At 43.1% G+C, this 16,194-nt stretch overlaps 1 protein-coding gene across 1 annotated transcript in view; it reads right to left on the reverse strand.

Annotated features, from left to right (window-relative positions):
- Positions 1-16,194, reverse strand: part of LPCAT1 (lysophosphatidylcholine acyltransferase 1) — a 116,100-nt gene that overhangs the window by 62,878 nt on the left and 37,028 nt on the right. Inside the window, 2 exon segments of the mRNA XM_075921518.1 lie at positions 1,281-1,341; positions 10,201-10,313. Of these exon segments, the coding sequence (XP_075777633.1) occupies positions 1,281-1,341; positions 10,201-10,313 (174 nt within the window).

Below are 16,194 nucleotides of genomic sequence, written 5' to 3' on the forward strand. Positions count from 1 at the left end.
CATTCTAATGATTTGCTGTTTACCATACTCAGCTGTCCTATACTTCCCAGAGCTTTGAAAAGGGAAGGGTGTTTGCCTACAGGGCAGCAGAGATCAAAACACTCTGCAGAGATATCAGGGCAGGTATTGTGGGATAGTTTTGTAGACAGAACTGGCTTCCAAAAGTAACAGCAGTGTCTATGCTGGCTCTCTCTGAGAGGAACAAAGTCTTGTGCACAGAGGAAGCTTTTTGTCACCAAAACTGGACATTTTTCCTGACAAAAGTCGTACTGCAGTGTGAACGCTATCACTGTTTCATAATCAAAAAGCAGTTTTTGGCAACAAAACATAGTAAGCTGCTATTCACATTTGTTGGAGGGATTTTCCCCGATCAGTACCCATCAGGTTGGCTACAGAGCTGCTGAAGTGCCTTCATGGGGCCTGAGCTCATCGGTTAACCTTCACAGTTACACGCAGCTCTCCCTCCCATGCTGTACCAGAGGCAGCAGAATAGGATGGGCAGGCGGCTCCCCAGGAACTGGTGCTTGGTTCTCACCTGTGCCCGTGTGTAAATGTGTAACCACTGATTTTTACACGTTTACCTAAATAAATACTTTTTAACATTCCTAGTATATAGAACCGTGCTGACCTGAAGAGGTACCACTAGAAGGTTGCACAGCTGACCCAATGGGTACTGCTAGGGAAAAAAGCTTCTGACAACTGTGCACACACCTAATTGAGAGGGACATAAGCAAGCATTTGAAATATGGCTTTTGGCAATACAGAAATTTTGAATGGAAGGGTAAGGTTGGGAGAGAGTCCTCCTAGTTGACAATATATTGCCAAATGCTCCAGCATAGGGCTGGTCAGAGGGCATCTCCTCAGAAGAACATGTGTGACATCCAACGGGAAAAGCAGAGTCAACAACAGGTTACCCAGCAGCAAGTACTGCAGCAGCCTCGAATAGTCACAAACGTACAATAAATCTTTAGTCTACACATTTCACAGAGGTGCTAAGATTGCCCCAGCACTAAAAGGTGTACAAAAATTCAGCAGGAGAAACACTTGTCTTTTAGCTTCTTATACAGATTCCAGAAAATAGTCAAAAGTGTTAATTTAAGTCAAGGTAAGATTTCTGTAATAATAAAGCTAGAATCCATCTATAGGATCAAAAGATTCCACTTCAACCACACTTCAGTACCAGTTTTAATTCAAATTCAAAAACTGCAAACTACTGGCAATAGCAACCAATATATGAAATATGAGAACATTCTTTAAATAAAAATATGCTTCATGCCTACCTGGCTTGAAGGTAATTAGACAAGATCGGTTTGTGCAAGTTCCTTCTGGGAATATCATTATCTTGGAACAAAAACAAAATTTACTGTTCTTTATTATACTTTTGAAAACCGGTATTAGAACTCTTCACATCTGAGATACAGTAATTTAGGAAAAAGTAAGCAAGTTAGGGAAAATGTTTCAATGACAGAATGGCCTTTTGAAGACAAAGACTTTCATATGCATGGAAACGGAGATTAAAATATCCTATTCCGCAGGTTTTTATTCTTTAAATCAGTGTTTATACAGGGTAGCACGAAGGATTAGCTGGTGGGAAAATAGGGAGACTAGATGGTCACTATTTTCCAGATTCTCAGGTTCATTTAAAAAAAAATACATGAACCACATGTAACTGATGCAGGAGGGCCTGCCTGACTTCGAAAGAGAGCATGACAATCAATGGCTATAAGATGTAACTGTCACATTCGTTTCAACAAGTGCTAACTTTGCAACCATACTTTAAATATCAACATTGATAACTACAGTATTCAGAGCATTTAAGAAAGGAAGCACGACTGAGGTTTCTCAAAGTGGTTTCTATTTGGGAGGAGTGACCACATGGTGTTAACACTCCCAACCTCAGTTTGGGATAAAGGTCTCAAACAAAGCAGTATGTGTTCTGCTTAATTTGTATTTAAGCATTAAATAGAGTACTCAAATAGGAAAGGAAACAAAGAGGAGGCTTCAACAGGTGAGGAAAAGCAGCAGGAAACGTCCTTTCCTATGGAAACTCTGTCTCCTGAATCTCAGCTGGAAATGTGTACCAAAAAAAGGCACCCATACTACAGAAGTGAGGGACGAATACTTCAAGCCACTGCTCCTCTTTCTCTGTCCATCAATTCACTATACGAAAAGGAACAAAGGAAGCAGCCAATGAACCAGAGAAGCAGTCCTGAACCAAGAAGTTTGATCAGAGAGACTGCTGAGAGCATCTGGTGAGAAATTTTTTGTTCTGAATTCAACATAGTTTATTAAATTAAGTACTAGTTAAGTTTTGTCTTTATTTTTCTAACAACCATTTGCAACTTTAATGCTTCATCACTTGTGTACACAAAATCTCTTTTTACTTGGTAAACTTGGTTTATTGTTTAATCTGATGTGTTTATATTGAAGGGTCTGTGAAACTCCTTCTGAAGTAACAAAATATGTGCATTTTTATTAATAAAATGTGGAATTTTTTATAAAAGTTTGCATTGTCCAGGAAAGAAGTAGACAGCACAAGAAAAATCTATAACTGGAGATTGAGAGTCAACTTCCAATGTAATCAAGGTGAGGACGGGCTGGCTGCAACACACACGCAAACAGAGGTGGGAGTGACACGTTGGAGGCGCCTTATGGGCACTCCTGACTAGAGGTTGCTACAGATGTTAAGTAGCATTTAATTAGCTAATCCAGTAGTCGACTTGATTAGTCGATAAGTGCTCCCTACCCCTGCTGCAAATTTGCAGTTTAAATTTAGTAGGAGCTGGTCGTGGCCCAGCTCCTACTACATTTAAACTGCAGAGCCAGAGCAGGCTTAGCTCTTGGAGGGTGGGGCAAGCTACGACTGAGCAGTCCCAGTTAGCACTGGGACTGGGTCCCCCACTGGGGCTCTGCCTTTCAAATGTAGTGAGAGCTGCCTGGCTCTCACAATATTTAAAAGGCAGAGCTACAGTGGAGGGCCCAATGCGATCCAGGACTGAAGCAGTCCTGGCTCGCACCAGGTCCCCGACTTCTGTGCCTCTGCCTCCTCCTATGGAGATGGTGCTGGGGGGAAACAAACCCAGCTCCCCCCAGCACTAGGTCCTGCTTCCAGAAAGGCAGGGGGAGGGAGGGGGAGAGGAAAACAAGTAGTTGAGTAGTGATAAGTCTAGGCCTATTGGGTAGTCGACTACTCGACTAGTCACTGACATCCCCAGAGTCTACAGCAACAAAGCAGTTTAAAGAGCACCCCATGTTAGAAGGCATGAGTTATAGAGTCTCGATTGTACCCTGGGTATGTCACAGGGGAGGAAGGAAAGAGAGAAGGAGAGGCAAAGGACTTGCCAACAGGGCATGGAAGATGCATAAGTTAAACTAGGGAGACTATGATCAACACAAAGTGAGGTTACATGGGGTGCAATTCATTTCATTTTCCTGAACAAGAGCATGGCATTGAAGCGATTAAGAAACACTACTTAAACTATACCATTTATTTATATTTTAATTGCAGCAGTAAGCAAGATTGCATTACATTTTATTTTACCTTGAGTTGCTCAGCAAAGGCATAGGATCAAATATTAAGGACCCAATTGTAAAACACTTCTATTAAATCACTGACTATCTTATGGCATGGAAGTATTTTGTTTCTTATTCATGTTGGCTATAGGATTAGAGTGTGTGTTTAAGAACAGCTGTAATTTAGGTTGCTTAATATTTCATTCTATAGGTTTTTCAAAAGTTCACAAATTTTCATCTCTCAGTTACCTTGCCTCTCCCAAAATAGGGTTTCGCAGTTCGGTGGTTTGCTTTTTTAGTCTGAACCAAACTAGTTCTGGTTTTCTGAATGTGAAGATAGTGGTTGGGAAAATAAAGGGCAAGGATAATATTTATATCAATTAGAAAGCACTTTTTTAAATGCACAGGTACTTTGTGATGGTATGCTGTAAAGCTACAGGCTCTTCTTCCTTGTGGTGGGTCCCAATGCTTTAGGAAAGAGAACATACACTAACTAAGACCTCTCTCACTGAGGGACCCTACACAGTAAGGAACTAATTTAATACAAATGTAAGCCTATTTAAAATGTACTTGTTTGCCCAATCATGTAGGCAGATATGCTTATCAAATATGACTTATTATATGCACTTATAGAGATAAGGTATCACACAGGTGCATATCTAGCGCTAATACTAAAGCCAAAGACTTGGCATCTTCAGAAAACAGGACAGTTTTTAAATGTGCTTCACATTTTAAAATAAAAATGCACATGATTCTAGAAAGTTTAAGGCTGAAATACCATAGCCATAATCATTTCTTCTTTTATATTACCTCTCTTCATCCAAAAAGTGTATCACATCATAACAATTATAATTCAAGAGCAAGAAGAGACATTTATTCAGCTGTGCGGTAACTGAAGTTCTTCAAGATGGTTGTCCCTGTGGGTGCTCCACAGCTGCACCTCAGGTTGGAGAATTATAGCAGCAGTGCCTTCCGTAGGCTATGCATGCAAGGCAGCCCCCATGCACTGTTTGGAGCAGTTACACTTCAGTTCTTTCTCTGCCACAGAAAAAATAAGATGCTCCGAAGCAAAGGGAAAGCAAAGGGGAAGGAGGAGGGATGGTGGAGCACGCACAGGAACAACCACCTCAAAGAATCTCAGTTACCGCACAGCTGAGTAACTTTCCTTCTTCTTCTTCGAGGAGTGTACCCAGGGGTGCTCCACCTTAGTTGACTATGAAACAGTACTTGTGCTTGCAGGAAGGAGCTTCAGAATTTCCACCTGTGCGGCAGACAGTACGGTATGTCCAAATCATGCACCAGAGGCTGAGTAGCTCTCTAAAGCATAATGCTTAGTAAAGATGTGCATAGAAGTCCAGGTGGCTGCCCTATAAATATCACTTAGAGCAGTGGTCCCCAACCTTTTGAGGTTGTCGGGCGCCAGGGGGCGTGGCCGTTCGCCCGCCAGGCGCCAAGGGGCGGGGACACTTGCGCGCCCGGGGGCGGGGCCCCCCATAGCCGCATGCCCGGGGGCAGGGCCCCCTCCAAGGGCCGCGTGCCCAGGGCCGGCGCCCCCACCCTCAAGCGCCGCGCGCCCGGGGCCGGCGCTACCCCCGCCAAGCGCCGCGCGCCCAGGGCGGCGCTCCCCCCGCCAAGCGCCGTGCGCCCAGGGCCGGCGCTCACCGTGCGCCATGTGCCCGGGGCCAGGCCAGCCCCGAGCACCTGGCAGGCGCATGCAAATGCCCCTGCGGGCGCCATGGCGCCCACGGGCACCGTGTTGGGGACCACGGACTTAGAGCAAGGGTTCCAAAGTTTGGGAACCACTGGCTTAGAGGAAAGTTCTAAGGGCTATAGAAGCAGCCATTCCTCTTGTGGAATGAGCCTGCACACCAACTGTAATGTCTTGATTAAAGGGGTCATAAGAGAATTGAATGCATTTGGCGATCCAATTAGATAATCTGTGCTTGGAGACTGTCAGGCCTTGAGATCTTTTAATAGAAGACACAAAAAGTCTTGAAGATTTAGGGAATGGCTTAGTTCTATTTACAGGCAGTCCCCGGGTTACGTACAAGATAGGGACTGTAGGTTTGTTCTTAAGTTGAATCTGTATGTAAGTCGGAACTGGCATCCAGATTCAGCCGCTGCTGAAACTGATCAGTTTCAACTGCGGCTGAATCTGGACACCAGTGCCGACTTACATACAGATTCAACTTAAGAACCCCAGGCGTCCCCAAGTCAGCTGCTGCTGAAACTGATCAGCAGCTGATTCCAGGAAGCCCGGGGCAGAGCAACTCTGCCTCGGGCTTCCTGTAGTCAGCCACTGGTCAGTTTCAGCAGCGGCTGACTTGGGGATGCCTGGGACAGAGCAGCTCGGGTGCTGCTGGGTTGGTCCAGTAGCGCGGCCGCTCCTCGGCGCAACTGGACCAACCCAGCAGCACCCCAGCTGCTCTGCCCCAGGCGTCCTGATTCAGCCGCTGCTGAAACTGGTCTGCTGGGGGGGGGCACTAGCTGCGTCCCCCCCAGCAGACCAGGGAGACGCGGAGCAGAGCGGCGGAGGACCCGGGCCGGACCGCGGCACTTCCAGATCAGCGCCGCGGTCCGGCCCCGGGTCCTCCGCGGCTTTGTTCAGCGTCTCCCTGGTCTGCTGGCTCCCCCAGCAGACCAGGGAGACGGGGAGCAGCTTTTCTCGCCCTGGAGGAGGCGGGCGGAGGGACCAGGCGTCCCGCCGCTCCAGTCCTCCGGGGTGAGAAAATCCCCGTTCGTAACTGCGGATCCGACATAAGTCGGATCCGCGTAACTCGGGGACTGCCTGTATATAAAATGCAATAGCTCTGAGAACATCTAAGGTATGCAGGGCTGTTTCTCTGTTGTCTTCATGAGGCTATGGGAAGAAAACAGGAGGTATATTGGCTCATTACAGTGGAAGGAGGTAGGTACTTTAGGGAGAAACTTGGGATGTGGACAGAGAACAACTTTGTCTTTATAAAAAATTGTATAAGGAGGGTCTGCCATGAGGGCTCCAAGCTCTCCAACCCTTCTTGCCAAAGTGATGGCCACCAAAAAGGCTACTTTCATGGATAGGTGTAATAATGAACAGGTAGCCAAGGATTCAAATGGCTTGCCTGTAAGTGTCCATAGTACCAAGTTGAAGTACTATGCTGAAGTTGGGGTTTTTACAGGCAGGTATATATTTTGAATTTTCTTAATAAAGCATTTGACGCTGGGATGAGTGAGGACAGAATGGTCTTCTAAAGGCATATGAAATGCTGTTATAGGGAACTAAGGGAGAGGCTGGTGTGTTTGAAGAACAGAAGATATTCATGTATTGCAGGAAATGGAGTTGACGTAATTTGGAGAAAGTAAGGGAATCATGTATGTCTGGGTCAATTGGGTGCTACCAGAATGACTGCAGCCTTGTCCTGTTTAAACGTCACAAGTTCAAGGTGCAGAAGTAGGTGTGGTGGAAAAGCATACATGAGGGGTACAACCCACTCTATTGTGAAGGCAATCCCTAAGAATGGGGACTTAGGCCTGCTTGGGAGCAGTAATGTGGGCATTTGGTATTGACGCTGGTTGTGAATAGATCTATTGTGGGTTACCCCCACCGTTTGAATACAGGGGTCAGCATTTTGGAGTTGAGTTCCCACTCATGATTTTGAGTGAAATTCCTGCAGAGATTGTCCACTATGACATTGTCTTTTCCAGTAAGTAAGCATCTCTCAGATGTATGTTGTGGGGAATGCACCACTTCCACAGTTGAACCACTTCTGAACGTAAGGGGTAAAAGCAGGCTCCACCCTGATAATTTATGTAATACATCATTGTGAGATTGTCTGTAAAGATCTGAACCATCCTGTTGTGAATCAAGAATAGGAAGTATTGGCATGAATTGCACACCACTCTCAGTTCCACGAGATTTATATGAAGTTTGGATTCCTCTGGAGATGAACATTCTTGGACGGTATGATGGTCCAGGCGAGCACCCCAACTAATGAGATAAGTGTTTGCAGTAATCGCTACGGATAGTGGTTTGGGGCAAAAAGGGAGTCTGCTGCAGACATTGGATGGGGTTATCCACCAGGATAGGGACTCTTATTTTGGCTAGTATGGTCAGCTGGTTGTTGATCTGGTTATTGTGTAGTCTATAGACTGCTCTGAATTGTGTCTGTATTGGTCTCATGTGAAGTCAAGCATGTTGGATGTAAATGTGGCTGCTGCCATATGGCCTAGCAGCTGTAGACAAGAGTTTGGCCGTGACTTGGCAAAGAGCTTGGAACCCTCAAATGGCAAGTCTTCTACCACTAACTGGACCTCCCTGAGGAAACCTGACAGGTGTAGCTAGGATGTCCACTGCATGACCACTCCAGTAGAAACTGCTATGCTGCTGTGTCCAGTGTGGCCTGGGGCACTGTGTGGGAAATGAGTGAACCCACATTGGTATTTGCTACATATGGTTCTTGTTTGTTGTCTGGTATTTGTTCAATAAATGACATATTTTTCAAAGACATTGCGAGTATATTTGGCTAACAAAGCCACATACTTTGAGTTGAAGGGTAGTTGATGAGTATACTTTCCTATCAAATAGATCTAGGCATTTCCAGTCTCTATCATAGGGTGTAGTATGTGCAGCATTCTGCTTGCCCCTTTGGTTCACTGCATTCTCAATTAAAGAATTCGGGGGGAGGGGTTAGAACATAAAAAAAATCTGCTCCCTGTGGTGCAACATTGTACTTTATCAAACCTTTTTACAGAAGGGAAGAATGGTGGCAGGAGTCTGCCATATGGTCATAGCAGCGTCCACAAAAACTGGGTTCATTGGGAGGACCAGTTTTGCACCAGGGGAGGCATGAATAATTTCTGTGGGTCTCTGCTGGGTCTTTGGTAGATTTTCTAGAGAAATCTCTAAGGAGTCAACAACCCTTTTGTAAAGTTCCTGAAATGATTTCATATTGTCCCCTAAAATGGGTGGAAGGCATTATAGCGTCATCTCGTGAGGAAGAGGATGGGTGTGCCAGTGCTCGTGAATCAACAAGTGGATCCTCTTCCGTCACCTCAGGGTCTTCCTCCTTTTCAGCTACCGATGGATTAATTGTATGAGCTGAGACAGCCGGTGACCTGTACGATGGAGCTGGCTGTGAGGCAGGCTGAGATTGCTGAGGTATGTACATGGCCCATGGATCCCAATACAGCCTCCTGGATGGCACAAGTATCAGTGGGGGCAGCCACAGAAGAGGCTGCCACTGAGGTGGTTGTTGAGTTGACCTGGCCGATGAGTGACAAGGGATGCAGAAACCCAGAGAAACTTCTTCCTTCTTATTGATTCGGTGCCAAACAGTGGTGTTCCAGGCACTGAAGTAACAGAGGGTATGTCTACACTACCCCCCTAGTTCGAACTAGGGGGGTAGTGTAGACATACCCTATGAGATCTGCATTGGTAGTAGAGGACTGCTGTACCTGGAAGGTCAGCACCAGCGTGGGTGTCAGGGCAAGCACTGGTAAGCTGGCCTGCACCAGCCGGGCCAACTGATTGGTATGCAGAATAGATGCAGCAGACGGTGGCATGGAGATGTTTGGTGCTATGGTGGAGCATGGCTTTGTTGGGGCTGACAGGGAAGACTTAGGCTTTCCTTGAGAAACTGCTTTAGATCTGACCTGTGCAGAGTCTTTTGCTCCTTCGGCTGCTGGACATACCCAGGGTCTCACAATCTGGAGCTTTCAGTGCCAGAGCTGATTTCTTTGAAAGAGAGCACTTCTTTGCAGGGGAATCACCCCAGGATGAAGAGTGAGGCCTGAAGCAGAGTCTGTGGAGCTCAACTGTGAGGGGGGTGATTTCTCTGACACTGGAGACTGTTTTCTTGGTAGTGTCATATGCTCTAGATCAGAGGCCAGGCAGAGTCACTTCAATTTAAGCTGAAGCTTGCTAGCCTTCCTGGTCGTTGTGGTGAGCTTCTTCTAGTGGGAGCACTTGTTAGTTGAGTGCGCTTCAGCCAAGCAACGGACAAGTGCCCGTCAGAAACAGGGACTGATAGTCTGCAGGTCAGACACTGTTTAAAGCCTGGGGAACCAGGCATGTCTGAGAAACAGACCACCTCAGAAGCAAAAAAAAAAAAAATTTGTTCCTAAGTGTAACTAACTAACAATTAACTACAATTAATTAAATAACGAATAATTATAGAAATGTTACAGATAACTACTAAATCTAATGGTTTGTTTGCAGAGGCTGAGAGAGTGACTGCTGAGTTCCAACCGAAGCCTTTGGTGACAGAGAAAGAACTGAAGGGTCAGTTGGCAGCGCATGAGGTGTAACTGCTCCAAATGGTGTGTGCCAGCTGCCTCACATGAGCAGCCTGCCAAGGAAATTGCTATCATAATTCTTTGACCTGAGGAACAGCAGTGCTCAAACACCTAAGGTGGAGCACTGATAGGGACATTCCTTGAAGAACCTTAGGGGTTATTAAATTTAGAGACTTCAAATGCTTCTAACATTTTTGGACCAATGGAAATTTTCTCCAAGAACTAAACATTTTTACAATAGAACTTAAAGATCATGCTAGCAATGTATTGTACAAAGAAACATTTTAAATCTTGCATTTGTGGAGAAAAAGCATGTAGGTCTAGTGTGTCCTCTAGAGAGAGAAAAAATTACATTTGGTTCTCAAAGCCAACAAATGCTAAATATCTTGTCACATAAAAAGGCTTATAAAATACCTGTGGCCATTTGCCATTAGATTGAGCTCGTCTCTTTATCTCTTCAACAGTTTTCCTGCGAGAATCCTGGTCTGACCGAGACACAAATACTGGTCGTATATATTTTATTAAAGCTGAAAAGAAACAAAATTTTCATAAAATTGCTTTAAAATCTATGAATCTATAAAACAGTCAAAGAAGGGATCATTGTGATCATCTAGTGTGACCTCCTGTATACCAGACCATAGAACTTCCGCAAAATGATTCCTAGAGCATAGATTTGAGAGAAGATAACCAAACTTTAATTTAAGAAATGCCAGTGAAGGAGAACCCACCAGAACTCTTGGCAAATTTTTCTAATGTTTAATTAGTCTCACTTAAAAATTTACACTTTCATTCCAGACTGAATTTTTGTACTTTGAAATGTCTATCAACTGTACCACATTATACCTTTCACTGCTAGACTGAAGAGCCCATTGTTACATATTAATTCCCCGTGTAGTTACTTGACCACTGCAATCATATCACCCCTATATCTTTCCTTTCTTAAGCTAAATAAATTCATGTTATATCATGCCCATCCTTTGAACAGGAGACTTTCTTACCAGCAAAGAATGACTCTTGATTGGCTTACATTACTGCATTACAAAGTAAAATTAAAGCAAATCCTTGACTCATTTACACTAAGCTGAGAGAAACACTAAGAGTCAAATGAATAATGAAAAGTCAACTAGACCTTATTTGTAACAGGAGACTTTATGTGAATGTGATTTTAAAATAGGAATTTTAACTTTAAAGCAGGATTACTTTTTGGAAGCAGAAAAACAGTTGTCTGACCACACATGGGCCAGAACATTTCCTCCTGTGACTTAAGGGAGGAAAACCTTTGCAAGAATCTCCCACATTGAGATCCCTCTCACAATCCTAGTGGAAAGCAGAATTTATTTGTTGTGGTGTAATTCACAAGACATGCACCAAACATACCTTGGTAAAGATGTTTGGAACTTCAAGTTGCTGCTTTACAAGTCTCCATCATGGAAACCTTCTTAACATATGCTGCTAAAGCGTCTATGGCTCTTATGGAATGTGTCTAAACCAGGGAAAATGACTTTCTAAATAAGGCAGAACAGTATATTTCTTTATCTAGTGGAAAGACGTTAATAAAAGATTCTTCCTCATTTCTCCCCTTGGGCAACAGATTATCTATTTGATTTTCTAGTGGCCTAAGTCTTTTCTGGATAGATTAACAAAACCTTTAGTAAGCCAGTATTTTTTCTTGTGAAGGATCTGATAACATGGTAATTAAGTCACCTTCTAGCCTTTTGGATAAGCTAAAGCGAACTACCAAAAGTCTCTTCCTGTAAGGTAGTAGAGCCCATCCTTATTACATATGAGGGCCACATAAACCTAAGCATAATCTTGTGTGGGCCAAACAGATTCTATGTATTTTAATATTTAAACTCACTTGTACTGATTTATATTTTAAGTTCAGCTGGCTTCATACATTTTTAGGTTTCTAGATACAGTATTGTCTATTTACACATTCACGTAAACTAAAATTAATGTAAATATAATGAAAAAATGCTAACAAATCAGCTATTAGTATACTGTGTTGAAGCAGACTGTGGGCCTTGGGAAAATGCTTTGGTGAGCCACATATGGCCTGAACGCCATAGGCTGGGCACCCAAGTTATAAGGTATTTCTCTGCCACTCTCAAGTTGCTTTGTGGCTCTTCTTTGCACCCTCTCCCATATATCAATACCCTTTTTAAAACATGGACAGCAAAACTGTATGCAGAATTCTACAATTGGTGTAACCACTTAATTTTCAGAAATAAAAAGCATAATATTACTCCCATTTATACATATAAGGCTTGCATTAGCCATTTTGCCACAGAATCATTGGGAAAGTGTTACTTCCCGCTAAAACCCCTATATCCTTTTTATAGTCACTGCTTTTCAGAAAAAACTTAAACAATGAATAGTCCTGCAGCACCTTAGAGACTAACAAAAATTGCAGATAGTATCATGAGCTTTTGTGGCACAGCCTACTTGTTCAGATGAATGGAGCAAGGGGTACAGAGGCACAAATAAACAGCAGAAAAGGAGGGGAGATGGGGAGGGAAAGAGAAAGAAAAAAAATCTTGTCAATTAGAGTATCCGTGCTAAATGAGGCTAACAGAGTGGGCTGTAAGTGCCCGATGTTTAGCTTTTTATGTCATTAGGGTTATTGATTGTAGCAGCCCATCCAGGTCAGGTCTTTGTTTAAACCTTGATTAAAGGTGTCAACTTTGCAAATGAAGGCAAGTTGCCAGGTGTCTTTATTAGGGATATATTAAAATATCCCACCTGCCTCTCCTCCCTCCACTGCTGCCTCTGTGTCAGAGTCAGCGGTGTGGGGGGAGCATGTGGCTCCACGGGAGCCAGTGCTCACGGGGAGCTGGCTTTTAAGCCAGTTTGCTGTGAGCACTGGCTCCCGCCTGCCCCTCCCTCCACACTACTGCCACTGTAGGGGGAGGGAGGGACACGGCTCTGTGGGAGCTGGCTCCCCGCATATACTGTACTGGCTCCTGCCTGCTTCCCCTGCTGCCTCTTTATCAGAGGCAACAGGGCACAGGGAGGAGGCTCCACAGAAGTTGGTATGTACGGGGAGACGGCTTAAAAACTGGCTCCTGCTAAATGTCTTAACTAAAGCCTTTTCGAATACTGGTACATTAACCTTTCTCCAGTCTTTTGGAATTTTCTGGGTATCATGATTTATTAAAAACTATCAACAGGCCAAAGAACTCCTCACCCAGTTCTTTTAGAGCTGCTGAGTGTAATATAGTCAGGCCTGCTGATTATAGAATATTTTGCCTTAATAGAAGTTAATATGCTCGTGGATTACGAATGGACTGGAAAACAATTAATCTGTCTCATGCGAAAAGAGTGTATTATCCTAATATTTTCCAAGTAGAAAACATTGAATTGAATGGTCTTTCTTTTCTGAATCATTAGTAACAATTTATCATCTCTAAAGGACCTTTACCCATTACCAAGATTTTTTTTTTTAAGTTCTTCATATACTTTTAAAAATTCATTGCCCGTGTAAGCCATATGTTTTCCCTAATGTCCCTGGATTCCACTTTTCATCTTTCTATACTTCCTAAGCTTTTAATTTATATCAATTACTATCTACTTCCCCTTTGTTATATATTGATTTATTTCCAATTTATACCATCACTGAACCATATTTTATTGGTTCTGACGGTCCTTCATTTGCCCATACTGAGTTTCATTGGGTTGTGATCATTAAACCGTAGGCAACCATCAGCATCTGTTTCAGCAATTAATTCACCTTGGTGTGACAAAATGAGGTCTGAAGTAGAACCACCTTGTGTTGGATGGAATATATTTTCTATTAGAAAACTACCTATAGAATGTCTAAAAATTAATGATGTTGTACTACTGGCTGCATGAAACCTTTAGCAAAACACTACTGACAGATGCATAAGAAGAAAGTAATTCTGTTCTTATTTGATTCAAATAATCTGTAGAACACCCCCACCAATACCCCATTTTAGGCTTCATTTACATATTGATCCAAATGCATTCCAAGATGCTGCAGTTCTGAGTTATCAAGAACTCAAAATACAGGCAATGATATCCTTAATATGAATTGCCACCCACCGCACACACAAATTATTCTGGGAGATTTCTGTGATAGCAGTTATAGTATATTTATTTTCAATAAAAGTTTCCAGTTCTTGCTCTTTGCCCAGAACCCAGACATGTCTTCTCTTCACATGCGTTGCCACCTTGATTCAAGTTCTTGACACATTGAGTCTCTACTGTACATGGCTTTCTAGCACTCTCCCTTCACACTGGGGAATGCTCTTTGATCCAGACTGTCTCCAACTGAAAAGATTAGCCACCCTGTTTGTGAGGTGCAGTCCCATTCTGTTTATTCCTGCCCAGATCCTAATGGAACTTGGCCTAATGCTTCAAAGAAATCAAAATCTTCAGCTTCACACCAGTAACACAGCCAATGGTTCGTCTTCAATATCTTCTGCTTTCGTCCTCATGAAACAAACTATTTTCAACAAAATAACATGATCTTCCCTCTTCTGCTCTCTTCAAAGTTCTCTGAAGTCTTTTATAGTGGGTGGTCTTCCATGTGATGACATGATCCTAATGTACATTAACACCAGCAGAGAGTTGCCAGATATTGCATAATCCCATTCAATCACAGTCACAGCTCATGTTTTCACTCCAGTTAGTCAGGCATACTATACTGCTGTCCTTTCTGAATTATCTCTCCATGCTAAAAAGATTTATCAATGATAATTGCTTACATTCTTAGGATGGCTGAAGTACCTCTCTTGCTAGCTGCTTGCTTCACAAGAACTCCCATCAACAATGTAATTGTAGCTTTTGAATTCTGTTCTTTCATATATACCTTCTCCAGTAATTGCTAAATACTTCGTAACTTTTGATATTTCCAGCCAGGCTGAATGATTCCTGGCTACTAGATGTTTTAGGAGCTAAAGGAATTCTTTTCATTGGTTTATATTGTGAAGGACTGGAGGGAGACTTCCACTCTTGAGCCACACATTTCAGGTTTCAGATCTGAGGAAGTCTCAGAATTACACTCTCTATCAGTACAGAAGGTTTTGGAACAAAGTGATAAATAATAAGATGTCACTAGGAGCAGAGATGGTATTCATCCAAGAGTTCTAATGGAACTCCAATATGAAACTGCAGAAATCCTAACTGTGGTATATAGTCTATTGCAGGCATGTCCAAAGTCCGGCCCGTGGGCCAATTGCGGCCCGTGTTCCGGTTTAATATGGCCCCCCAGGTAATTTGGCAATATCTATCTTTTATGGCCCCCAACGAATCCATATGTATTGAGATGAATACATTGTAAAATCTCAGTTAATGTCAGTTGGTCTAAATCAGTTATAAATATATTTGGACACAACATGTATACTTGGTGTTATGTTCCTGTTCATATTTTTTGAACTTAAAAGTTGACAGACAACCTTTATTACCAATAATATGTAATGTACTTTACAATGTTCCTGACATATATTTCAGCTTCCTGGATTTTTTTTTCATCTGGCCTTCAGATATGAAAGGCAGAATGATTTAACACCTGTTTAGATTTGTCATCCATGTGACGAAATGAAAAGTATGCCATTTGCAATAAACTTTGCATAAAATAGTTAATTTGCATTTAATTTTAATGGTTCAAAGAATGTCAGGCAAAATGGTCGGCCCTCACGCATGTTCACTTCATCAAATCTGGCCCTCTTTGAAAAAAGTTTGGACACCCCTGGTCTATTGCCTACATCAGCCTGTGTACCAGATGACTGTATGGTAGTAAGTCTAACTCCATTTTTTTTTCTTTTTTGTAAAAGGCTTCAGAGGCAATCCTAGAAATTACAGCCCTGTAAGCCTAGAGTCAATGAGAAACAAATTAGTGGAAACTATAGCACAGAACAGAATTATCTGATACACAGATGAAAAAGGGTTGTTGGAAAAAGTTAGCATTGCTTTTGTAAAGGGAAATCATACCTCATCAACAAGGGAAACAATAACCATGTAAGTTGAGGAAATATGGATTGGATAAAAAATATGGATTGGATAAGATGGATAGAAAGCTGGCTAGACTGTCAGGCCCAATGGGTAGCAATCAATGGCTAGATGTCAGGTTGGCGGTCGATTTCTAGTGGAGTGCCCCAAGGATCAGTTCTTAGACCAGTTTTGTTCAATATCTTTATTAATGACCTGAATGAGAGGATGGATTGCACCCTCAGCAAGTTTGCAGATGACACTAAGCTAGGGGGAGAGGTAGATACACTCGAGTGCAGAGATAGGGTCCAGAGTGACTTGGACAGATTAGAGCAGTGGTCCCCAACGCAGTGCCCATGGGCGCCATGGTGCCCGCTGGGGCATTTATGTGCACCCTCCGAGTGACCACGGACAGCCCAAGCCATTCTTGTGCCCCGGGCCTTGGGCAGGCGGCGCATG

The sequence above is a fragment of the Pelodiscus sinensis genome, chromosome 2, assembly GCF_049634645.1.
Source record: "Pelodiscus sinensis isolate JC-2024 chromosome 2, ASM4963464v1, whole genome shotgun sequence".
Lineage (NCBI taxonomy): Eukaryota > Metazoa > Chordata > Testudines > Trionychidae > Pelodiscus > Pelodiscus sinensis.